Consider the following 26,429-nt stretch of genomic DNA (forward strand, 5'->3'; position numbering starts at 1 on the left):
TGGCCAAAGTACTGGAGTTTCAGCTTCAGCATCATTCCCTCCAAGGAAATCCCAGGGCTGATCTCCTTCAGAATGGACTGGTTGGATCTCCTTGCAGTCCAAGGGACTCTCAAGAGTCTTCTCCAACACCACAGTTCAAAAGCATCAATTCCTCGGCTCTCAGCCTTCTTCACAGTCCAACTCTCACATCCATACATGACCACAGGAAAAACCATAGCCTTGACTAGACGGACCTTTGTTGGCAAAGTAATGTCTCTGCTTTTGAATATGCTATCTAGGTTGGTCATAACTTTCCTTCCAAGGAGTAAGCATCTTTTAATTTCATGGCTGCAGTCACCATCTGCAGTGATTTTGGAGTCCAAAAAAAGAAAGTCTGACACTGTTTCCACTGTTTCCCCATCTATTTCCCATGAAGTGATGGGACCGGATGCCATGATCTTTGTTTTCTGAATGTTGAGCTTTAAGCCAACTTTTTCACTCTCCACTTTCACTTTCATCAAGAAGCTTTGTAGTTCTTCTTCACTTTCTGCCATCAAGGTGGTGTCATCTGCATATCTGAGGTTATTGATATTTCTCCCGGCAATCTTGATTCCAGCTTGTGCTTCTTCCAGTCCAGCGTTTCTCATGATGTACTCTGCATATAAGTTAAATAAGCAGGGTGACAATATACAACCTTGACGTACTCCTTTTCCTATTTGGAACCAGTCTGTTGTTCCATGGCCAGTTCCAACTGTTGCTTCCTGACCTGCATTCAGATTTTTCAAGAGTCAGGTCAGGTGGTCTGGTATTCCCATCTCTTTCAGAACTTTCCACAGTTTCTGGTGATCCACACAGTCAAAGGCTTTGGCATAGTCAATAAAGCAGAAATAGATGTTTTTCTGGAACTCTCTTGCTTTTTCCATGATCCAGCGGATGTTGGCAATTTGATCTCTGGTTCCTCTGCCTTTTCTAAAACCAGCTTGAACATCAGGAAGTTTACGGTTCACGTATTGCTGAAGCCTGGCTTGGAGAATTTTGAGCATTACTTCACTAGCGTGTGAGATGAGTGCAATTGTGCGGTAGTTTGAGCATTCTTTGGCATTGCCTTTCTTTGGGACTGGAATGAAAACTGACCTTTTCCAGTCCTGTGGCCGCTGCTGAGTTTTCCAAATTTGCTGGCATATTGAGTGCAGCACTTTCACAGCATCATCTTTTAGGATTTGAAAGAGCTCAACTGGAATTCCATCACCTCCACTAGCTTTGTTCCTAGTGATGCTCTCTAAGGCCCACTTGACTTCACATTCCAGGATGTCTGGCTCTAGGTCAGTGATCACACCATCGTGATTATCTGGGTCGTGAAGATCTTTTTTGTACAGTTCTTCTGTGTATTCTTGCCACCTCTTCTTAATATCTTCTGCTTCTGTTAGGTCCATAACATTTCTGTCCTTTATCGAGCCCATCTTTGCATGAAATGTTTCCTTGGTATCTCTAATTTTCCTGGAGAGATCTCTAGTCTTTCCCATTCTGTTGTTTTTCTGTATTTCTTTGCATTGATCTCTGAGGAAGGCGTTCTTATCTCTTCTTGCTATTACCACTATTATGTAATCTCATTTTCATAGTCCTCATCACCCTCGAGGCTCATGCCCTGGGCTCTCTCTCTGGGGCTAGGGCTTGAGGATGAGGCACTTTTGCTAGTACTGAGCCCAGAACCCAACAGCCCTGTGACTTTAATTGACCTTGCCAGTTTCAATTTGCTCATTTTTAAAACGGGATTATCAGTGAAGCCTCCCCTGTCAGTTTCGCTCAGGGCTATTATGGGGAGGGAGGAGATCTGTCTGCAGGGAGGATTCGAATCCACAGGAGAATTCTGGACCGGGCCTAGAACCTGGAGTTTTGATCACATTATTTGTGTGTATGGTTAATCCCGGCAGGGCAGTGCCGCTTGACTCAGGAGCCTGTCAGCTCGAAGCTGCCCCGCAGATTTCGGGGGGAAGGAAAGAGGAACCGAGAGGCGAGGCGGGTGGACAGCATCGGGTCGGACTGCTAGACGCTCAGGCTCCCGGCGGCCTCAGTTTCCCTATCAGCGCTGGAGGGCTGGGGCGGAGCTGCCTGCGCAGGTCCGGGGGCGGGGCAGGGCGCTGGGGCGGGGCAACCTGGGGTGATGCCGGCGCCCCGCCCCGCGGGCGGCTCCGGGGATTCTTAACGCGCCCGCGAGCGGCCTCAGGCCTCGGCCGCTGCTTGCAGCTCAGCAACCCTGCGTCTTAGCTTTCCCGTCTGCGTCCTCTGCCTCGCCACCCGCCCGTTCGCCTGGCTGCGCCATGGAGGCCTACCATAAGCCTGATCAGCAGAAGCTGCAGGCCCTGAAGGACACGGCCAACCGCCTGCGTATCAGCTCTATCCAAGCCACCACGGCGGCCGGATCGGGGTGAGTTGGGACGCTGGGCGGCGGCGCCGGCGTGCGGGCACGTCGGCTCCGTGTGGCGCTGCACAGTGCCACCACGGAAGAGACGCCGGGGCTGGGGGTGGGGGGCGCGGTCTCATGGTGGAGTGCGCGCCTGGGAGGTTCTGACCGGAGTATCCTTCCTCCGCGCCGGTCCTCCGCCTGGCTTCCGTCCGCTGGGGACCGGCTGTCGAGCGCCTTAGGCCGGCTCGGCCCCTCCTTCCCCTCCGCTCTAAGGCGCAAGAGACGCGGCTCGGCACTGCGGAAACCTCTCGGCCGCCGTGCCCAGAGAGCCACCATTAGCGCGCTCTCGCCGAGAGCCAGGCCCTGTGCTTGGTATCTGCACACGCGGCCCCTGGACCCTTTACCCCCTGGTAATTGATAACCTTCCACCCGCACGTGAGGAAACCGAGGCTCCGAGTTTGTCAGTTGGCCGGGATCGGGCGCAGCGAGAGCTGGAATTTGAACCGGCTCTGCCCGAGAGCGCCTGTTTTAACACCTCATCTTGCTGGGAAGCCTGGGGCCCTGCCCTTGTCCCTACCTCAAACTACCCGTCCCTGTCGCCACCTCACATTCCTGTTAAGAATCAAATTCCTGCCACCTTGGGTTTGGAGCGAGAGTGCTGCGACTCCAGGGGAGTAAGGGTGAGGAGGGAGGTGGCCACGTGGATGCAGAACCGTTGCATACCTTGTGAACTGAAGATCTAAGTGAGATCTCCCCTGGGGCGGGGACAGGAGGATGGGATGGGCTGGAGGAAGGGAGGTTTCAAAGGCTTAGAGAACCAAGAACCAAGTCTCAGGGCCTTGCGGTGAACACGCAGGGCCAGCCTCCACATGCATTTTCCCCAAGACAGGCCCATCCCCCAACGCTCCTTCCCGCCAGCCCTTGTGGCTCAGAGGCGGAGAAAGGCTGCTGTCCATCTCAGGGAGCCTTCTCTGAAGGTGGCCAGTTGCAGGGACAGTAATGATAATCGGTCACTGTGTAGCTGGAGGCGTCCGCTGGGGTACTTAATAAAGTCAGCCAGTGAGTCACTTCAGAGCCTGTTTCCTCCTCCGTAAAATGGGAACAATAGTAGCTCCTACACAACTCGGTGGTTTCCAGGATTCCAGCCCTTTTGGGGCTTGGGACCAGGCTGCCCAGACAGCATTTCATGATTGGTTCATGAAATAATTTTGAAGTCTGGGTGGGGGATGGTTTCCAGGGACCTTCCCAGATTAAGTCTGTAGAACAAAGACAAGATTCTACCTTCTGGCTAATTTCATACAGGATATATATATATATATATATATATATATATTTTTTTTTTTTTTTTTTTTTTTTTTAATTGAAGGATAATTGCTTTACAAAATTTTGTTCTCTGTCAAACCTCAACATGAATCAGCCATCAGTTAAGTTGCTCAGTTGTGTCCGACTCTCTGTGACCCCATTACCACGTCACACCAGGCCTCCCTGTCCATCACCAACTCCGGGGGTTTACCCAAACCCATGTCCATTGAGTCGGTGATGCCATCCAGCCATCTCATCCTCTGTCATCCCCTTCTCCTCCTGCCCTCAATCCTTCCCAGCATCAGGGTCTTTTCAAGTGAGTCAGCTCTTTGCATCAGGTGGCCAAAGTATTGGAGTTTCAACTTTAACATCAGTCCTTCCAATGAACACCCAGGACTGATCTCCTTTAGGATGGACTGGTTGGATCTCCTTGCAGTCCAAGGGACTCTCAAGAGTCTTCTCCAACACCACAGTTCAAAAGCATCAATTCTTTGGCCCTCAGCTTTCTTTATAGTCCAACTCTCACATCCATACATGACCACAGGAAAAACCATAGCCTTGACTAGACGGACCTTTGTTGACAAAGCAATGTCTCTGCTTTTTAATATGCTGTCTAGGTTGGTCATAACTTTCCTTCCAAGGAGTAAGCGTCTTTTAATTTCATGGCTGCAGTCACCATCTGCAGTGATTTTGGAGCCCAGAAAAATAAAGTCAGCCACTGTTTCCACTGTTTCCCCATCTATTTGCATTGAAGTGATGGGACCCGATGCCATAGGTATACATATATCCCTTCCCGTTTGAACCTCCCTCCCATCTGCCTCCCCATCCCACCCCTCTAGGTTGATACAGAGCCCCTGTTTGAGTTTCCTGAGCTATACAGAAAATTCCCATTGGCTATCTATTTTACATGTGGTAATGTAAGTTTCCATGTTACTCTTTCCATACATCTCACCCTCTTCTAGGATATGTTTTTAGTGAGTAAATCCTAAGCTCCAGTGAGGGGCTCATGTTACCAGGAAGATTCTTGGACAGGTGGGAAGTACCAGGCCAGAGAATGGAGAGAAACTGGAAAGGGGGGAGACCAGGCTCAGTGATGGGCATCTTAGGCATTTGAAGCCACTTGGAGAGAAATGAAACAAATATTTACAACTTGAGGTGGGGGGCTCCCAAAGGGAGAGGGTGTCTAGTGGGACTCCTGCCTGGGTCTTTGTTAGATAGTTAAACTCTGATTTCTACAAGGAAAAGATACTGGATTTGGCAACTGAGTTACAGGCAGGTTTATATTGTAATGCCTGAAGGAGGAACTCACTGAACTCAAAGTGTCCATTTACAAAGAGAAAAAAAGTGAAAGATACAGTGATTCCTGTGAGTTGTGAGCAAGCCTAAAAGATTCAGGAAAGAAGTACTTAGAGAAACATGCCTCAAGACAAAAAAAAAAAAAAACAACAAAACCTTAGAAAACTGAATTTTCAGAAGGAAGTAACATTACTATGTAACCTCTGTCAAAAGAGATTTTGAAAGTCATGTGCCAAGAGTTGTGTGTGCAAAAAAAACCCCAAAACCCAATAAAGGAAGCCTTGAACAGGCCTCCAAGATGTTTGTTTTGAGGCAGTTCCTCATAAGTGGATGAGCTTTGCAAAGTGAAGGTGCAGCTTTGAGGCCTTGCTGCTGCTGCTGCTGCTAAGTCGCTTCAGTCGTGTCCGACTCTGTGCGACCTCATAGACAGCAGCCCACCAGGCTCCCCCATCCCTGGGCGCTGTGCAATCATGGTCAAGGTGACCATCCTGCCAGGCTGTCTCCTTCCTAGGGAAGCTTACATCCCCGGTGATGCAAACAGCACTCTGACCAAAAGTCTTTTCATGGTCACTGCACATGCTGGATTGATAGTGGGTCAGTGAGGACCATGGGGTCCTGATATCTTGGTAGCTTTCCCCTTTTTCTGCCATCACTGGGCAAGTGACAGTGAACCTCCCCAGGCCTGGTAAGTGAGGACACTGGCCTCTGTGTCGTGGAGCTGAGGGATGGCCTGCACAGAGGACTCATTGTGCAGCAGCCAAGGCTGCTCCAGGTCACCTCGCTTTCCCTCCATGTGCTGCAGGAGCTGTGGCAGCTGTGGCAAAGGTCCAACTCACCCAGTCTTTAAAAGATGGTACTCAGGGACTTCCCTGGTGGCCCAGTGGATAAGACATAGAGCTCCCAATGCAGGGAACCTGGGTTTGATCCCTCATCAGGGAACTAGATCCCACATACTGCAAAAAAGACCTGGTGCAGCGCCCCCCCACCCCCCACCAAAAAACAGATGACACTCAGTGGCCTTGTCAGAGGGGCCCTGACTGCTAAGTCTCTTGGTGGAGATTTCGTAGTTCTCACCAACCACGCTAGACTCACAGTATCCAAACAGTGCTAAGTGTTATCTGAGGACGCCATCAGAGTCAGAGCTGAATCTGAAGGCTCAGGCTGTGCTTAGAGGTCCCCAGGGCTCTGACCTACAGTGTTGGGCTGGGTACTCAGGAACAGAAGGTCTGGCCAGGCCTGGCTGGTGGGCACAGAGAGACAAGAATCTCACTGTAGCTGTGTGCTGAGTGACTGTGCCTTTGTTGAAAAGACCTTGTTCCGTCTGAGGCCTCAGTTTCCCCATCTCTAAAGAAGTTCACAGCTAGGTGGTTTTCAAACTGGGTTTCTTGAGAGCAGGGCCGGGGGACCAGAATGAGTGAGCTCTGGGGTCCTGCCACCACCTGTTGTGGGTTTCATGTCCTGAGGAGTGTCCCTGTGACCTTAAAGTGGCTGAAGGTGCATCCTTGCCACCCAGCTCTGGTGATTAGGGACTTGGAGTGCTCAGAGGGCCCCTGTGGGCCCAGCCTATCTGGGCAGAGAACTGCTGCCCAGGCCTTCTCCATTTGGTCTGTCTTCACCCCAGCTCGGCCCTGACTGAGGCAAGAACAAGCCTGTTGGGATTACCCCAGCAGCAAGCAGCATGTCCCAACTCCCTGTGAGGACACCTGGCTGTCGTGCAGCGACTCTGTTCTCTGCCGCTGAGCTCAGCAGGGCTGGTGGGAAGTGCTTCCTGCAGCTGAGAACCCGGTGCACCTAGTTAGGGTCTCCTGGCTTCCCATGAGCTGATGACACTGTGGCCCCTGGGCCACCTCTCTCTGACCCCTCCCTGGACTTGGCCTCTGTAGGTGGATCTGTTGTCTCTAGAACCCAGTCCCACAGCACCAGCAACTCCCTTATTGTGCACAGGACCCAGCTGCCTGCCCTGGATGCTGGGTCCTTCTGCCGACTCTTCTGCAGTACTTTTTCCCTGAGCAGTGAGGTCAAGTCCACTCCATGAGTTGGGCTTGCAGGAGCTGGTAGCATGTGGATCTGGCTGACGGGAGCCTGCACTGTTTGACCTCCTTGCTCAGAAGTCAGTTGCACCCATGGCCTGGCTGTAATCTCTAAGGACTGCACAATTGGGTAAGGGAGTGTGGCCTCTCCAGAACTTCCTCATCTGGGCCCTGAGCACCTTCTTCCTTTTAAACACCACCCTTTTACAGCTCTAGTGAGGTATAATTTTCATCTCATGGCATTCTTAGTGTACTGTTCAGTGGCTTCTAGTAGATTTAATGTATTGACAGTGAGTTATTAATGCAGTGAGTTTTAGTGAACTTACCACTTCCCATTTTAACTCTTCTGGATATTTCATATAAATGGGGTCCTACAGAATGAGGTCTTTGAGGGTCTGGCTTTTTTCACTTAGCACAATGTTTGGAAGGTCGTTATGTTGTAGCAGGTAGTGAATGTACTTGGTTTTTATTGCTGGATAGTCAGGTGTTTGGATAAACTACATTTTGTTTATCCATTCATTCTTACTCTTAGCATTTTGCTTTTCTCCTGGCTCTTCTGATGGTAGACTGCAACCTTGGGCAAGGCACTTCCTTTCTGTGGACCTCAGTGGTCTTATCCTCAAATGAGGAGGTTAGATTTCATATCTGATATTTTTAGAGCTAGGATTTTACTGAAAAGTTGCCATTTTTTTATGCACTGTGCCAGGCTCTTTACACACAAAAACTATCTCATTCAGATTCTGCTATATCTCCATTTTACACTGAGGAAACTGAGGCTCAGAGAGTTCACATCCCTGGGGTCTTAGAGCCTTGGCACATCATTTATTTGTGCACCATTTGTGCCAGATGCTCTTCAGGCCCGAGGCTTCTACAGTGAAAAGGCTCAATTTGAGGTGTGGAGGCAGGCTTCTCAGGCAGGAGCCACCCCTCATGGTTCCTGGAACAGGAAGAATAAGGATGGCTTCTAAGGTTTGCTTCTGCCTTGGCATCCTAGGATTCTCTCCTGGGTTTTTGGTTTTTTTTTAAAACATATGCCTAAAAAAAGTGTATAACTGATGTACATATTATAAATAATGAACCTGGTAGAATGCCTTCCACCAGGCCTAAGAACGAGGATATTACAGGGCTTTAGAACCTACTGGGTGTCTTTCCCTCCTCATAGAAAGAGGGTTCCCCCAAGAAAGAGCTATACCCTGAGTTTTGCATTTTATTATTTTCCTTTTAGTATAAGTTCATAAACAGTTAGGTCTTCCCTGGTAGAGCTCTGTCTGCAGTGATCTTTGTTCACGTGTCGTATTTGTGAGATTTTATTGAGATTGCTGCATAGTGTTCCAGAAATATGTTGTCATCAAATACCTTCTCGATAGACATGAAGGTAGCTTTCAGATCTGATCATTGCATGTTTCACTGTGGATGTGGTCTTAGAAATGGAGATGCTGGGCCTTAGGGAATGTGCATTTATAGCTGTTGATTTGGTCTTTTTAATAGTTAAAAGATTACTTAGATTTTCTCTCTCTTCCTGAGTCAGTTTTGGTAAATCATTTTTTCCTAGACATTTTCCTGTTTCCAAATGTATTTGTATCAGGTTGTTTGGAGTATTTTATCATCTGTTCTTATGCCCATCCCTCCACTTCTAACAGCACCCTTTCCTTTTTCTGGATCCTGCCTTAACAGAAGTTAGCTAAACCTTTCATCTTTTTTTTCTTTTCCGAAGAGCTGACTGTTGGCTTTGATTTTTAAAAATCGTACATTTGCTTCATATTTCATAAATTTGTTTTTATCTTTCTACTCTCTTTGAGCTCAGTGCATTTTTTAACTTTTTAGGTTGGATCTTCACTGTTGGGTTTTCAACTCACATTTCTTACTTTTTCCTTCAGGAACTTAGTTTTTTGTTCATAACAGATTATTTTTCTTCCTGTTTTGAGGCATGAGAGAGGCTGTGGCTGTGCCCACCGCCCTGGTTTGTTCATTTTTTGAGGTCTTGAGGTATGTGTAGGGCAGGGAGAAGGGCCATCACGGCACCTGGCAGTATTACCTCTTGATAATGGAGCGGAGCCCAGCCAGAGGGCTGAGGGATCTTCTCTGCATTTTTTCTGTAGGAAAACCTGTGAGCAGGCAGAGAGTGCTGAATGGAAGGGGGAAGAGAGAAGGGAACATCTAGAAGGTGTGGCCTCCCCTGGGGTGGGTGGAGAGGGCTTTGGGAGACTTACTTAGGCCCAGCTCCCTCACACCACCTTCATAGACTGAGCTAATTGGGAATAAGTAGACAGGTTTTAGAACAACCTTGTAACTCCCATGCATCACAAAGAGTTGCTTAGCAGATAAAGTTCCCTGCAGCTGCCCACCCTGTCCCTGCCCTTCCCCATCTCTGCTGCTGCTGCTAAGTTGCTTCAGTCATGTCCGACTCTGTGTAACCCCATAGACGGCAGCCCACCAGGCTCCCCTGTCCCTGGGATTCTCCAGGCAAGAACAATGGAGTGGGTTGCCATTTCCTTCTCCAATGCATGAAGGTGAAAAGAGAAAGTGAAGTCGCTCAGTCCTGTCCAACTCTGGGCGACCCCATGGACTGCAGCCTACTGGGCTCCTCCATTCATGGGGTTTTCCAAGCAAGAGTACTGGAGTGGGGTGCCATCGCCTTCTCCATCTCTAGCCGGTTTGTATTCATAGATGTGTCCTGAGCAACATGGGAGGTAGGCCCCCTCAACCACAGTTGTCCCCCCAGGGCAGGCTGGAGTTGCTGGGGAAACACAGGTCTTCGGGCCCCAGAGTCTGTACACTGGAGCTCCTCTAGTAAGTTGAGCCTAAAAGTCTCCCATGAGTTCGGCAGAGCCCCATCTCAGTCCACAGCTTTCTTCCCTCCTGCCTGCCCCGTGGTCAGCAGAGGTCTCAGTCCCAGCCTGCTGATGAGTGGGGGCGCTGTTGAAGACCAGAGCGTGGCATCTGGTCTTCCAGCAGATGCTGATGGTGACCTGGGCACTTTGAGTTCACTGTCTTAGTTCCTTGACTGTGGATGTCCTCACGTAGCATCCCATTTACAAGTGAAGAAGCTGAGCCTCATGGGGCTGAAGCACAAGCTGAAGCCACACAGCCGCAGTGGCCCATATCCCCACCGTGGGACACATCTCGGGGAATTCCCTGAAAGCTCTGGGGTGGGTGTGCAGACGCCTGGACCCTAAGCACCCCTTATTCTGTATGTTTTTATTTGGCAGATATGAAGATAGGGCCAGCAGTGTGTCCATCATGCAGGCTTTCTTCTTTGTGATCCCATGGACTTAACCTGTCAGACTCCTCTGTCCATGGAATTCTCCAGGCAAGAGTACTGGAGTGGGTTGCCATTTCCTTCTCCATTTCCTGATTTGGTGGTGACTATATAGGCACATAGATCTGAACTAAACACTTAGAATGACTGAACTAACACTTAGAATGAATGCACTTTATAGTGTGTAAACTAAACTTCAATAAAATTGATTTTAAAAAAGAAGGGATCTTCCCAACCCAGGGATTGAACCCAGGCCTCCTGCATTGCAGGCAAATTCTTTACCAACTGAGCTACTAGGGAAGCCTGGTTAAAATCAAGTACTTTTCAGTTTCTGGTTTGTCTTCATGGATGACCTCCCTCCCTCCATGTCAGCTTTGCCCAGGCGGGCATGCCTTTGCCATGCGCAGAAGGTGCTTTTGCCAGGCCTTTATCCCTGGAGCCCCTTCCTGGAAACCACTGATGGGCAGGAGAGGCTGAGCCCTGTCCTGTGCCTGCCTTCTGTCTCTTGGAGCAGTTTGGCCTGCTGTCCACCTGCATCCTTCCCCCACTGTTCTCCTCACAGGATCTTGACTTTTGAAAGAGGGTTCCTCAGGGACGAGGCTGCTCTCGGAGGGCGGAGAAGGCAGGAGGTCAGCCTGGCCGGTGTTGACTGGGGTGCCCATCTGTCCCCCCTTGCCCCGCTGAATTCTGTGCTAGGGGCAAGGGAAGCTGGGTTCCTGCCAGGCAGAGAAGAGGTTTCTCGTTCACATTTCCTCACCTCCCTCTTTCAGGTCTAGTGTCTTTCCCCATGACCCAGGAGTTCGTAGAAGTGGTTAAGTATAAGACAACTGTGTGCTGGGGATGTGGCTACTAAACCAGCATGGACACTTCCGGGTTTCTCTACTAATGTGTCTGCTCTGGGAGTGCCTCACCCCTAACCCGTGCGGGGAGCCGGCTGCAGGGCGGAGGGAGGCCCACGTGAACTCCAGATGGTGCATGTGCCCTTGGGTTTGGCAGTGGGCATGTTGCAGTGTGGAGGGGGCAGCTGGGAGACACGTGCCCTGAGGCTGACGTTGTAATCAGACTGTGGACCAGAGGGCTTCAGGAATTATAGCATGTCCTGCCAGGAACCCTGGGGGCTGGGGTTGAATCAACCAAGTGGGTCCTGAGAAACCTGAACAAGTCTCATCTCTAAGATGTACTATCGCTAGCTAAGTCCTCTGCCTGGTTGCCATTCAAGTAAGTATACGGTGAATAGAACGAGAGCCTAATAAAGGCAGCCCCCTTGACCCCACCAGGAAGGACAGGCTCTTGGCTACTGTTGGCCCCACCCCAGGTCTTGTCTCAGGCAGAGGACTTTTTATTTTTATTTTTTTAGGATTGTATACTTTGTAGAAGATAAGAGATTGCTTTTGCCTTTTCAGTTCTGTACAAAAGCATGGTTTCTGGTGCTATACCAGCCCTCAGAATGCCCATTAAAAGGCTGCTGAGTAGCCCAGTGATGCTCTTGGAGAGCCTAAAGCCCCAGTTGCCAGACTACCCACCCTATGGGTGGAGTCTTCTGGAAGTCTCAGTCCATTAACCCCTGACTATGGCCATGGGGGCCCTGGATTGGTGAGGGCCATGGAGGCCAAGTTGCCCTGACAGGTGGGCAGACTCCTGGGCAGTCCCACTGGGATTTAGCTCAATGGTCCTAGAGGGGCTACCGCAGTCTCCTGGGCCCCTCCTCCATGTCTCTGAGGGTGCAACCCCCATGCAGCCCTCCCAGGGCCCAGATCACGTGGCTCCTTGACACCTGCACCCCCAGCGCTCGGGCGTGGTGAGCCCTGAGGCCAGGGGTCTGGGCCGTAACCGTCATGTGCACGTCTCTCCTGGGCCACAGCCACCCCACGTCATGCTGCAGCGCTGCCGAGATCATGGCTGTCCTCTTCTTCCACACCATGCGCTACAAGGCCCTGGATCCCCGGAACCCTCACAACGACCGCTTTGTTCTCTCCAAGGTAGGAGGCCAGCCCCCCACCCTTCATGTGGGCCTGGGTGGGCCCTGCAACGGCGAGAAGGAGACCTGCCCCCCTGATGTAAGCCCAGCTTTTTGCCACCCTTCCTCACCCCAGGCTCCTTCTCCACCTGCCCCACCCGGCCTGGCCCCCTCTTGCTCTGTACTGACCCTGCTGGTAAAGTTTAACTAAGAAATAAATGACTGAATTAGTAAGAGAGAATGGAAATGATCTTGGGAGTTCCACTCCTCTTTGGTGTTGACTGGCAGGACTGGAGTCCAGGTCTGGGGTACAGCTTGGTGGCTTTCTGCACCCGTCTCTGCTGGGCCAATACCCAGGCCATGCTCACTCCCTCAGGAGTGGGGGTGCCCTGCAACAGAGTTTGGGATGGGGAGCCCTGATTGCCCCCCCACCCCACCCACCACCACTTGAGAGCCACAGCCGCAAGCCATGCCACAAACACCCCAAATCCACCAATACCCAGGCCTGGCTCCCTGGTCTCTGGTCTCTCGAGGCAGGCATGAGAGCTTAGAAGTCTGTCCAAGTCGGCTCACATGCCAGAACCCAGGGATTAGGGTGACCGGCTGCCTGCTGGGGTTTTGGCCTCCGCAGCCTCACAGCTGTGTTCCGCCTGCACCTGTCCTGGGCTCCGCTCGGCCTTGACTGTGGGAACTTTGGGCTAGAGAAGGATGAAGGGAGGGGAAGTGGCCTTTGCTTGCTTACTTCTCTGAAAGGGATATCCTGGCCGGCAGGCTCGGCCAGGCCCCGGCGGGAACAGCTCCTCATCTGACCTCTCCCCACGGTCCGTCCCCTGCAGGGCCACGCGGCACCCATCCTGTATGCCGTCTGGGCTGAAGCTGGCTTCCTGCCGGAGTCAGAGCTGCTGAATCTGAGGAAGATCAGCTCCGACTTGGACGGGCACCCTGTCCCGGTAAGTGCACCTCACCAGGAGCCCTGCAGGCCTCTGCCTCCATTTCCTATTTCTCAAGGCTTGTGGGAAGGGGGACTGAGGAACTGAGGATGTTAGAGGGCAGAGGAAGAAGTGGGTGCTTGGGCAACACTGTTTACCCCAAGCTTATGCTGAAGTCTGAGGCCTTTAAAGCCCCAACCTAGGGTGCTCTGGGCTGACTGCCAGGAGGGCCTTTCCCCAGCACCAAATACCAGCTTCCCCTCCCCGCTGGGCCTCCTTGGCCATGTAGACATGGCTTGGGAGATGAGGTGCACTAAGTGGGTGGCAGCTGGATACTGGTGATATCCAAGGAAGGGGCCCAGTGTGTTCCTTAGAGGGTACCATGAAAACTGTCACATCCCATCGGGGCCAGCCACTAAGGCTAAATATTCAGTTTTGTCTTGAGTTCTCCCACCCACTTCACAAGGTGGGCTCTTTTACAGGTGAGGGAACAGATTCAGTCCATGGCCTGAGGTCACACAGCTCCCTGTGGACTGAGCTGGTATTTGAACCACACCCACAATTACTGCTGCAGGGAGAGTGGGAAATCAAGCCCCCTGGGTCTGGGTGGGGCGAGGATCCTGGGAGGCACTTCCAGGAAACATTGCCTGTGGTAACGGAAGCCCTCTGTCATGACAGAAACAAGCTTTCACCGATGTGGCCACTGGCTCCCTGGGCCAGGGCCTTGGAGCTGCTTGCGGGATGGCCTACACAGGCAAATACTTTGACAAAGCCAGGTAATGCGCCCACTCCCCACCCCCACCCACAGTGGTTTGGTGGGTGGTCCTGGGGGCCCTGTTTCACTCTCCGCCCCCAAGCACCTCCTTGCCTGATGGAGACTGAGTAGAAACTATGTAATTAACTGTGCATGCATGGTGTGAGGCTGGTACCAGGGCTAGCCCCCTTTTAAGATGAAGAAATCGGCTCAGAGGAATGAAGGGATGTGCCCACAGTCCCTGGAGAGTGGCCAGCAGGACCCGCTTTGCGTCCAAGGCTGCATGCTCTTTGGCCAGAATGCTTTGACTCATGAGTTTCCTTGCTGCCCTCTTGAGCCCAGCTCCTGGACCCCGGCAGTCTTAGGAGGCCCCATCCCACAATGCCTGACTGGGTGCCAAAAACCTAGGCCTGAGCCACTCGGCCTTACCTCAGGAAAGGAGTAGATGGTGTGCTCTGGGGAATTCTGGGCCTCCCTCAGCCCCACCTGTCAGCCAGGGAAGCAGTGAAGCCTGGAGAGGTTGGTCTGTAGGGAGTGAGCAGCCTGGTCAGAGCTTTGCTGCTCCAGCACCCGGGCAGTTTGGGGGAGATGCCCCTTGAGGCAGGTTTCAGCCACAAGGCTGTCCACCATGGCCTGCAGACAAGTCTCTGCTGTGGAGGGGAGGAATGTTGGCTACAGGCTGTCAAGGTGGTTTCTGCATTCCTTTACCCTTTGGGGCTCTGTACTCTGCTCAGAGCTTTCTAGGGTTTCACCTTGATAAGCCCCATGGGCTGGGTGGTGATATGCGCACAGCTGTATCTCCACACAGATGAGGAAACAGAGGGAAGATGTTTGCCTTGTGGTGGAGGCAGCATTTTGAACCCAGGGTGTGCATCCTGAGTCCGTATTCAGGGTCCCTAAGGCTGCTCTGAGGTGCCCGAGGGAAGCACAGGAGAGTCAGGGGGCCCTGCGAGTGGGAAGCTTCCCAGAGGAGAGGCTGAGGGAGCCTGGGCTGCAGGTGGCAGGTGGCTGCAGGGAGCCTGACTGGATGCTGCACCTCAGTGAGCATCTACTTTTTCAGGGGAAGCTGCTGAGACAGTTTTCTCCAGGAGGTAGACTGGGGCTCTGAGGCCTTCCAGACTCAGGCCGGTGTCAACTGACTGCACAGCCTCCCCGGCTGGGCTCCGGGGCCAGGCTCAGCTACGCCCAGAGGTGATACACCGTGAAGTGAAGAAGGTCACAAAGAATGGGATGTGTGTTTAAGAGTATTTTATTTGGCTCAGAACCAGAGTTGTGAGTTAATTATTCTCTACAGTTGGTTGAAATAATTCCTCGTGAAGGGTCATTTCCTGACCCTTAACATAATGGGAGAAGCCAGTGTAGGGAGAAGGGGTTTAGCGTGGTTCTCGGCGGCCAGGGTTGGCTAAGGCTGAGGGGTCGAGGGAATGATCAGGCTGTGCCAGCTGCCAGGGTTCCTGATAGAGCAGATCCAGCCTCCAGTCCAGTCTGTGCAGCCAGCAGCCGGGGAGCACACATCTAGCTGGCTCTTTTCCATTTCTCCCTCTCTCTTTTTTTGGCTGCACTCTGCAGCTTGTGGGATCTTAGTTCCCCGACCAGGCATCAAACCTGGGGGCCCCGGGCAGTGAGACGGTGGAGTCCTGACTACTGGCTCACCAGGGAATTTCGCCATTTCTCTTTTAAATAATTTTTTGGGGGGATTATAAAATACGTACTAATCTGAAACACAGGAATGCATTAAAAAGAAATGAACATTTTCCTTATTCTTAACCCCTCATCCCCATTTCAACCTTAACAACAATGCATTCTATTCCCTCCATGTTACTGTGAGAAGGAACTTACAGACTCATCATCCTAGCATTTATACACTTTCACCTAATGCTTTCTGGGAAAACCTGAACATTTCCTCACGCATCATGCGCTGTCAAGAGCTAGTTTTAATGCCCATTCTGTTTCATGGGGATGCTATGACGCGTTTAGACAGGCATTTGTTGTTGGATATTTGGGGTGGTTTCCCAACTCCTGCAACAAATATTGGCCCTCTCATTAGGGTTTCTTCATGGTCGTTCAGGACTGTGGGTATTTGCAACTTCCTCCCCAAATCTAACAGCTTCAGGCAATACACAGCCTCAGGGTTAGCCCCAGCTTCTGCAGGGCACCCTTTTCTCCTCTCCAGTCCAGCGTCTCCCCAGGCTGCCCTCCTGACCTGAATCTGAGCTTGTGCTCTGACTCCACTCTTGGCCCCAGTTCAACTTCCTTGGAAGTGGGTGTGGAGTTGGGAGGGTCGCTGAGCGGCTTCCCTGGAATCCCTTTCTGGAGAAATCAAGTTCCCTGCTGGCCTCTCTGCTCAGCCCCATCAGACTGGTCATTTAGGGGAGCGGCTGTGCAGGACCCCCTGTTCCTGGTGGAGGAACCAGTGGCCTGGCCCACTGGAGGCCGCAGAAGGGAAGATACAGGCCTGACAGGGCATGGAGAGGATGAAGGAACTCTCTGTGACCTGGAGGCCTGCAGTGGTGCTGAGTCACGCTGACAGCGCCACGGCTGGCCCCGCCTCTTCTCCAGCTCCTCCTGCCTTGGCCCTGCAACAGGGAGGCATGGAGGCCCGACCCGCTCAGCAGCAGGCCGCTGTGTCCTCTCCGACCCATCCAGGCAGCAGCCTCACTTCCTGGTTTCACACAGTTGACACTGAGCAGGCGAGTGGGGGTCTCCACATCCTGGCGCTCCTTCTGCTACATGCAAATCCTAGTCAGCAAGGACTGGGCAGTCAGGCCCAGGTTTGAATCCCCACTCAGCTGCCCAGCTGATCTTTAGACAAGTCCCTCAGCCTTTGAGCCTGTTTCCTTATCTGTGTGTGTTTTTTTGGAATAACAACTGCACTTACCTTCTTGTGGGGCTTACCTTCACAAGGGGCTTCCCTTGTGGCTCAGCTGGGAAAGAATGCACCTGCAAAGCGGGAGACCTGGGTTCGATCCCTGGGTTGGGAAGACCCCCTGGAGAAGGGAAAGGCTACCCGCTCCAGTATTCTGGCCTGGAGAATTCCATGGATTGTATAGTCCACAGGGTGGCAAAGACTCGGACACAATTGAGTGACTTTCACTTTACCTTCTTGAGAGGGTTACTCAGTGCTAAGCACAGTTAGGGGGTGGGAGGTGGGGTCAAGGTCTCTGAGTTGCTCTCCCTGCCACCAGCCTCACTCTTGGCTCCACCCTCCCCAGGGAAGGTTCTATTTCTGGGTAATTTATCCCAACCTCATTGCCCTTTATACTGTGTCATACTGCCTTTGGAAAAATCATGGCTACCTGGGTTGAGGGCAGGCGATGGCCCCTGGAGGGGCAGAAAGCCTAAGCCCAGCTCTAGTCTTGGGCCCCAGAACCTTGACAGAAGCCCATCCTGGGAGGCAGCTGCCCCCAACAGTGATCTTGGCCTTTAAGCCCCTTGTGAGTGCTCATCTTCACCTGAAGCCTGCCTCTAGAGTGCTGCCTGGTGTGCATCACCAGCCCACCTCCTCTGAGCAGAAAGGTCTCCTGTCCCTCTGGCCTGCCCAGTGAGTCCCAGGGCGCCCCCAGCAGTCCTGGTTCAAGTTGGGGTAGAGAGAAATGGATGCACCCCTGTGGTGGGTGGCTCTCACCCAGCGTGAGTAGTTAGCCCCCATGAATCTCACTGTTTTCTTCATGCCCTAACAACTCCTGATCGTCTGGATCTTATTGGCCAGACAGCTGTCTGGAGCTCTTTTCTTGGCAGCCAGTACTACTTTCTGGAGCTCCTGACAGTTTCCATCGCAGCCCTTTCCTCACTGGGTGTGGGCTTGGGTTTGGCACAGCTGTTGCATGTCCCAGAGGGAGAGGCCAAGGGCACAGGGACAGCCTCTAACCCGCCCCCCCATCCGCAGCTACCGGGTCTATTGCATGCTGGGAGACGGGGAGCTGTCAGAGGGCTCCGTGTGGGAGGCCATGGCCTTCGCCAGCATCTACAAGCTGGACAACCTTGTTGCCATTCTTGACATCAACCGCCTGGGCCAGAGTGACCCTGCCCCGCTGCAGCACCAGATGGACATCTACCAGAAGCGCTGCGAGGCCTTCGGGTACGTATGGGACAGTGACCTGAGGACCCTCATAGCGAAGGAGACCTCTTATGTCAGGAGCTTTGTAGGTGCAGGGGCTGAACTGGAGGTTAAGCTGCATTTTGATGCAGCCTCCCTTCAGGGTTTGACTCACTTGGCGTTTGGGCTTAAAGGGGCCGCCTTGGCCAGTGCCACGGGTTTGTGGGCTGAGACGCAGCTCTGAGTTCCTGTATTTGCACACTGGTGTGATGGCTCTCAGAGCTTCCACGTGATGCAATTTCATACATCCTCACTTTGTTCTTCGGTGAGAAGGCAGGAGGTACACAGTGTAGACCCGGCTCACCCAGTACATCAGTCCACTGGTCACCTATGACCAGCCAGCCTGGGGAGGAGGAGCGGGCCCTTCTCCTAGGGAAATGGGAGATAGGATTTCCAGATCTCTCCCCTGGGCCTCGGATGGTTGTGAGTACAGAGTCACCTATTACAAAGCAAGGAGGTCTGTCTGGGTAGGTGGCATCCAGAGGGGCCCCCACCTTGATGTCCTTCCCCTGCCCCAGGTACCAGCTGCTCTGCAGTTGGGCTCTGAGGGCCCTGGGCCTCCAAGGCCACCCTTCAGAGATGAACTGATTGATGACCAGGGAAGGTGGAGGTGGAGTTGCAATACCCGGTCACATAGATACAGGGCTGTTACCTCTTTTGTGACCTTATAGAGGGAGAAAATGTAGAGAGGAAAGATTTCTCTGGATGAAGGAAGAAACAGCCACAAAATGCCTCAGGGACACACCTCCCCAAAACCACATGGACCTGGGGACTTAGAGAATAACCCTGGCAGTGTCCTTGGGTCTGTGTCTATAATTGTGACTATGAAACCAGATTCCTTAAGTCCTGGCTCCATCACTTAACTTGCTTTTGTGACCTTGGGCAGGTTGTTCCACCTTCAGTATCTCAGTTTACTTGTCTATAAAATGGGGACAACAGGCTTAAGTGGGTTGACAGGTGCTCGGCTCCGTGCTTTACCGAGTGGGTGCTCAGTAAGTGTGAGCTGCCACTTCTATTACTATTAATCCGCCAAAAAGAATTCCAGAAAGGACTGGCTGAAAGAGAAAGTTTCCTTCTGGATGTTTGACAACATAGCTTGTTATATACAAGTTTCTAACACTGCGTTCAGCAGCCATGGAAAGGTCAGCTTAAATAAAAATTCATCAAAAATCTAGTAGTAGATTCCAAACTCAGCGCATTGTCCCAAGAGCAGCTTTCAGTAGGAAATGAATAGCTCAGGAATGAAAGACAATAAGTACACCGGGCTTTGCGTTACTTAGGAGAGAGGAGGAAGGTCTGTCCAAAGGCAAACAAGAGGAAGTAAAACAATGTGAAAAGAGAAAATTAAACCCAAATTGGAAACAGGCAGGTTTGAGCCATCCCAGCTCCTCCAGGTCCTTTCATGCAGTGGAAGGAGGGCAGGCCTTTCCCTGGACCCTTGTCAGGGCCCTTGCCCCTCATACCCTGTCTCTGTTCCCAGTTGGAACGCTGTCATCGTAGATGGGCACAGCGTGGAGGAACTGTGCAAGGCCTTCGGGCAGGTGAAGAACCAGCCAACAGCCATCATTGCCAAGACCTTCAAGGGCCGAGGCATCACAGGTCTGTACGTGAGCCTTCCACCCCCTGCCCTGCCCGGGACTGGGCCCTGCAGCTGACTTTAGAGCTGGAGGTTTCGGGAGGTACCACTGAAGAGCCCGCCCCTTGATTGCTCCGTGGAGTGTACCCAGTCTGGGGAAGGAGGTGCAGGAGACTCGGTGGGCAGGGTGGCCGAGCTGGGATTTAGGACCCTGGCCTATGGGGGTCATGTATAGGCAGGAGGACTTTGAGAGGCCTCTGGGTAAGGAGAAAGGACACTCTGGCTGGCATTTGCAGAGCGAACTTGGCAGCTCCAGCTGTCTGCCCTGAGCTGAAGGGCTGAGGCAGGGAGCCCCAGGAGAGCTTGGGGAGACCTAGATTCTCCCCTCAGAGGTGGGCAGAGTACCCCTCATGCAATGGAAAAGGGATTCCAGAGGCTTGTGCATGTGGGTGGCCCAGGAGGGTCTGGAAGATAGTTCCTGAGCTGAGCCTGAGAGCTCTGCAGGCATTAAGTCCCTCCCTAGCACCCAACCATGGGTTCCAGACCCTTGTTTGGGGCTAGGATGGCCATTGCCGATTGTAAAGAAGGGAAGATGGGGCTAGAAGTGGCCAGGAACTTGACTACGGAGTCTGGCATTAAGAGAGCTAACTGCACACCCTGGGCTGGCTTCACCATGCATTGTGCCCTGATGGCCCCCTGCCCACCAGGGGTCACGTCCCTCTCTGCCTGCGTGGACTTGGGGCAGTTGAGGACATTTCACTGGGATCTGGGGAGAGGTGTGCAGCCCTCTGAGCCTCTGGGAGAGGCCTCTGGGATACTGTCGCAGCCTCAGTGCTGCTGACACTCACCCTTAGGTGTTACCACGACAGCTCCTGGGGGCGGCCTGAGTCCTCGGCTCTCCCTGGGCTGTGGTGACATCTGAGGTGACTCAGAGGAGAGGGGTACTAAGCCTCACTGGCCCTCCCACACAGCAAGGCACCATGGCAGGGGGTGACTTTTGGCAGTGCTGACCCTGCCCTGGTCCTCAGCTTCCCTCCCAACTTCTTCAACAGAGTGTGATTTCTGCAGCAGACCCCACTCTCTGCAAGCTTGGGGTGGAGAGGTGACGCAGAGAACGGGTTGGGCCAGCATGCCAGCAAACATTCGTCCAGCCACACATGCCCCTTCCCACTGGAAGCTCCTGGAGGCCTGGGCTGCCACTCAGGAGGGGCCTGCAGTTGAGCGCTGGTCAACACAGTCCTCTCCTTACCCTCTGTGGTGGTGGCCTGCCCTCACATGGAGGGCCGGGCCCCCCAAGCAGCTTCCTGGTCCCCTGGGAGCTGTCAGCTTACCTGTCCCTCTCTCCTCCAATGTTGTACCTGTAGGGATAGAAGATAAGGAGTCTTGGCATGGGAAGCCACTCCCCAAAAATATGGCCGATCAGATCATCCAGGAAATCTCTGGTCAGATCCAGAGCAAGAAGAAGATCCTGGCGACCCCCCCCGAGGAGGACGCCCCCTCAGTGGACATCACCAACATCCGAATGCCCACCCCGCCCAACTACAAAGTTGGGGACAAGGTACCCAGTTGAGCCTCCAATTTTCTGGACTGACTAGGCTGGAGTGGCAACAGTACTCATTTCCGGAGAGTGGGGCCAGGAGAGAGAAGAGAGATTAGTTCAGGGGGAGGAGGAACCCTGAGATGTTTCTCCTGGAGTTATTTACTTTTCTGTCCCTATATTTTATCCCTTTTCTCCCTGGTGGAAGCTGTGGCCCAGGGGCTGAGCAGGGCTCCAGGCCTCATGCCTCCTAAGGTGCTCAGCCTACCCACTCTTTCCTCCCCACAGATAGCTACCCGCAAGGCCTACGGACAGGCCCTGGCCAAGCTGGGTCATGCCAGCAACCGCATCATTGCCCTGGATGGGGACACCAAGAACTCCACCTTCTCAGAACTCTTCAAAAAGGAGCACCCGGACCGTTTCATTGAGTGTTACATTGCTGAGCAGAACATGGTAGGTAGAGCTGGGGTCTGTGGGGTGTGGGGGCAGGGCTGAAGCTATATCGGCATGCTGGTCCTTGACCCAGCATGGACCCATGACCTCAAGTGACTGGTGGGCGAGGGGTGATATGACACCCAAGGGCTGGGTGAGTGGAAATGGGATGCTGCACACCAGCCAGGCATTCTGCTGGATGGGCTTTCTCTGGGGGTAAAGGGCTCTGCGGATGGAAGGGCAGGCACAGCCAGGAGGCTGGTAGTTTTAGCAAAGGCTACTGAACTCATGCACAAGGCTCTGGCCCTTGCCACCCTGCGGGATACAGAGATGAGAGAGTTTGGTGGACCGCTACCATGTGCGTGGTTGTATTCACAAGTCCATGTCAGGAACTGTGGTTGTTAAATGAGGAACAATGTTTTGTCCAGTTTTTCAAAATATTCGCTCCTTTCTGCAGAGGAGCCCAGCAGGGCCTGCAGTCCCCTAGGAGCTGGGAGCTTCCGCCCCCTGGTGGCCACTTGGCTCTATTGCACCCAACATTCTTCCTCTTAATACCTGAACTGGAAGTTGTCTCTGGCTTCTGGCCTTGGCAGCTGGAAGATCCAGATTAAACTGGTGGAGTGTGGAGAGGGTGGAGGCTGGGGAGGCCCCAGGTGTGCTGGGAAAGGAGGGCTCATGTCAGCTGGTGGATTTCATAACTATGGAGGTGGTGCCAATTTGGAATCGATGCCTGCACTCAGTGCTTCTAGGCCAGGATTTGGGGCCTGGAGCTTCCGGAGCTTAGGGGTGCAAGGGCTTGTCTTTGCAGAGGCCTTGGGGAAACAGGGAGATGGGGGGAGGGGGCTTGCATGGGCCTGGGAGGGATGAACCATCCATGCCCCAGCTGACTAGCTTCTCTGTGAAAGGCTTTGCTTACTGCTAGAAAAGTATTCCCCAGGAGGGTGATTTTTTTTAAGAGAAATGGTTATATCAGTTCAAAGGAGTCTGGAAACAGACTGGAGTTCCTAGGTGTACCGGATCACTTGCATGAGAGGAGGAGAATTAACAGTTACTAGGATGACAAAACACTCACCTCCCAGGAGGTGGCCCTGAGAGGTCCTGGGCTTCCTGGCCACCTCTCCCTCGGCGCTGACTCCATCTGCTGTGTTCCCAGGTGAGCATCGCCGTGGGCTGTGCCACACGCGACAGGACGGTACCCTTCTGCAGCACCTTCGCAGCCTTCTTTACACGGGCCTTCGACCAAATTCGCATGGCAGCCATCTCCGAGAGCAACATCAACCTCTGCGGCTCCCACTGCGGCGTGTCCATCGGTGAGTAGAGCTGGGGTGCTTACGCCTGCGGCGTCCTCAGACTTGTGGAGCAGGGGTAGGGCCGGATTCCATTACATGCATGGGGTCTTACACTGACATGTCCTTTCCCACACCCTAGGAGAAGACGGGCCCTCCCAGATGGCCCTGGAAGATCTGGCCATGTTTCGGTCTATCCCCAAGTCAACTGTCTTTTACCCAAGTGATGGGGTGGCTACGGAAAAGGCAGTAGAATTAGCAGCCAATACAAAGGTGGGTCATGTGACTTCTTTCTTCAGCTGCAGCTAGTCCTTCCCTAGAGAGACAGGAGGGGAGGCCAGCATGCCAGCCCAGAGCTGCTCATTTGCTGCCCCAGAATGGGTATCTCCTGACTTTGCTCTGGTGGTGTAGCTTGGAGGAGTTAGACCAGGAAAAATGAAATACACACCACCCTTCCTGCTATGTGGCAGACATTGCTAATTGATCACTGCGCTCGTTGCCCATTTGGGCATCCCAGCAGCTCCTGGGATACTGTAGTCCAGCTCCCTGCCTCCATTCCGGCAGTTGAGGCTTATCTGCCCTCCATTAGTTGGATTCTCCAAAACAGAACGAACTGAGTCCTGACCAAGAGCCACCTGCTGTTGACCAGACAGCACCCACATGGTTCTCATCCTCTGTCTGAGGACAGGGACCAAGGCACAGCACTTGGGTAGGGGCAGCCCTTCCTGGAAGCTAGTCTACCTGATAGAGACTCTTCTGTCTGGGACTTGGGGCTGGCTCTCACACAAGAGGAGTATTTGGAGAGGTACATGCTTCAGAGGAAAGACTCCTGCCCTTGAGATTAGATGTCCTACATCCTGAAATCCTTCGTTATTCTGTTTCATTCCAGGGTATCTGCTTCATCCGGACCAGCCGCCCAGAAAATGCCATCATCTACAACAACAATGAAGATTTCCAAATCGGACAAGCCAAGGTCAGTTGCAGTTTATGCGCCAGTGAGACCCCATAGAGTGAACCCAAGGTCGGGACCCACCCCAGGCCACCAGTTTCTGAGCCTCACTGGCCCCCATGTTGCCCGCAGGTGGTCCTGAAGAACAAGGACGACCAGGTGACTGTGATTGGTGCTGGGGTGACCCTGCACGAGGCTTTGGCAGCTGCTGACCTGCTGAAGAGAGGTAAGGAAGGTGGGACCCGCAAAGTCTTAGACGGGGCACTGACTGCAGACCAGGTCTTGGGGGTGAGGAAGAATCTCATCTAATTAAATGATGAGAATAAATAAAAGCCAGACTTGGAGCCCTTATTGTGTGCCCAGCATGGTGACTAGATCAGAAGCCCTGGGGCCTGACCATAGGACTTAAATCTACTTAGCTGGCGTCTAAGTATGTTATTCAGCATCACTGTGCCTTACCTTACCTCAGGGCAGACCCTCTGGCTTCCTCTTTAGCTTGAAAAGCATCTTTGATGGAGTTTCCTGACACTCCAAATGCCAACATCCTGCAGCCCAGGGCAGGAGGGGAGAGGAGGGGTACTCCTCATCTTCCTGGAGACCAGTTGCTCCCAAATCAGGCCAGGCAGGCTCCCAGGTGGAGGGCTGGGTGGGCGGAGGACATGGCATCACAGGTCAACAGATGAGGGGGTGAGCTATTAGGGGTGGGTAGCTACGTGACAGGCTCCCTCCCAGGGCGCCCATCCAAGGCCCTAAAGGGCAGACCCACAGCACCCAGCTCCTTTGCCTAACCCCTCTTCTTCTCCCCTCACAGAGAAGATCAACATTCGCGTGTTGGACCCTTTCACCATCAAGCCCCTGGATAAGAAGCTCATTCTTGACAGTGCCCGTGCTACCAAGGGCAGGATCCTCACTGTGGAGGACCACTACTATGAAGGTGAGAGAACTAGGGGCACACAGCTGGACATCCAGCCCCAGGAGGGCAGCTGCAGCCCGGGAAACCAGAGCAGCTGGCACTTGGTTTCTTATTAGACCTCAGGCTGGGGTTGTGGACCAGTGAACTCAATGGCTGGAACGGCTCCTTGGATCCCTGCCCGATCCAGGAAACCTGCAAGGGTTCCAGCCTTGCTGAGAGCACATGGTAGTTATGTCCCTGAAGTTCTTGAAAGTTAAGGCTGTTGGGGAGAATCAAGCTGGGAAAGCGACACAAATATCAGACTTTTGTGTGTGGGTGTATTTGCTTAGTTGCTTCAGTTGTGTCCGACTCTGCGAAACCATGGACTGTAGCCCACCAGACTCCTCTGTTAATAGGGTTCTCCGGGCAGGAATACTGGAGTGGGTTGCCATTTCCTCCTTCAGGGGATCTTCCCATCCTGACCCAGGTATCGAACCTGGGTCTTCTGCATTGTAGGCAGATTCTTTACCACTGAGCCACCTGGAGAAGGGAATGCCAATCCACTCCAGTATTCTTGCCTGAAGAATTCAATGGACAGAGGAGCCTGGCGAGCTGCAGTCCATGGGGTTGCAAAGAGTCGGACATGACTGAGTGACTAACACACATCTGGGAAGCTTTTATCAGTTCTTCACAAGGCCATCCTCTACACGCCACTCCTCCCCTGGGGAAGAGATAGGCTTAGACCCTGAAGTCAAGCGCATACGTTCATTGGTTGATGCCCAGAGAATGGTGTTAAAAGTGATTCAGAGGCCATATTTGGGCTTATGGGGGAAAAAAAGTGCTGTGATTGGTGACGTCTGGTCTGGTTACAGGCGTGGGGCAGGGAGGAGTATATGCCCTTCCCACATCCTTAGGAAAGGGAATAAACTCAGACTGATTCGGGGCTGGGGGGCAACTAGGGGTGATCCCCCTGAGGCTGCATCCCCTTACTCACCTCCTTTCCTCTCTCCAGGTGGCATAGGTGAGGCAGTGGCCTCTGCACTTGTGGGAGAGCCTGGCGTCACTGTCACCCGCCTGGCAGTCAGCCAGGTGCCCAGAAGCGGGAAACCAGCGGAGCTGCTGAAGATGTTTGGCATTGACAGGGACGCCATCGCGCAGGCCGTGCGGGGCCTGGTGACCAGGGCCTAGGGAGGGTGTGGATATGGTGTGGCAGTGAGTTCTACACATTCCTGAGATCCTGGCAAAGGTGCTCAAAAGATGTACTGAGAAGAGTCATAAAATATATGTTTTGAGAAAAATGAATTGGCTCCTGAAATGTTTCTTCTTGGATGTGAATGCAGCCGGTGCTGGTTCAGAGGAAGAAGGCTAGAGGGAAAGGTGGGGAGCTTGGTGCACTTGGTTCTGGACCACGACCTGGGGAGGCCCCTCATCTGCCCCCCACTGTCAGCGCTGTTGCTACCTCTCAGGCACCACCTTCCAGCCCAGAGGCAGAAACCCTCACCCTTGGCTGGCTTTACAATCTAAGCCCTGTCAACCCCAGAGAAGCAGAGGGATATAGGGCAGCTCCTGGGGAAGAAGGTGCTTCTCAGGTTGGCATCAGAACTGCAAGTGGCAGAAAAAAACAAAAAGCTCTCCCCCAGCACCGCAGACCAGCTCTCCTCAATTCCAAGTGTGCAGAACTCCCTTCAACTTGTGAAAATGCCTTGCCTGTGGAGCCAGGGACTCTACTGTCCAGGAGCTTCTGTGCAGGC

General features: G+C 52.9%; 1 protein-coding gene across 1 annotated transcript; it reads left to right on the forward strand.

The window, feature by feature from the left end:
* Positions 1–2,173: 2,173 nt before the first annotated feature.
* TKT (transketolase) lies at positions 2,174–25,980 on the forward strand. Its single transcript, XM_055557567.1, has 14 exons — positions 2,174–2,404; positions 12,132–12,249; positions 13,064–13,177; positions 13,835–13,932; positions 17,797–17,988; positions 19,487–19,605; positions 20,947–21,140; positions 21,408–21,572; positions 22,705–22,861; positions 22,980–23,110; positions 23,727–23,810; positions 23,919–24,012; positions 24,598–24,720; positions 25,691–25,980. The coding sequence occupies exons 1-14, from the start codon at positions 2,298–2,300 to the stop codon at positions 25,864–25,866; spliced, it is 1,872 nt and encodes a 623-aa protein (XP_055413542.1). The 5' UTR covers positions 2,174–2,297; the 3' UTR covers positions 25,867–25,980.
* Positions 25,981–26,429: the final 449 nt, after the last annotated feature.

Source organism: Bubalus kerabau, chromosome 20 (assembly GCF_029407905.1).
Source record: "Bubalus kerabau isolate K-KA32 ecotype Philippines breed swamp buffalo chromosome 20, PCC_UOA_SB_1v2, whole genome shotgun sequence".
Classification (NCBI taxonomy): Eukaryota; Metazoa; Chordata; class Mammalia; order Artiodactyla; family Bovidae; genus Bubalus; species Bubalus kerabau.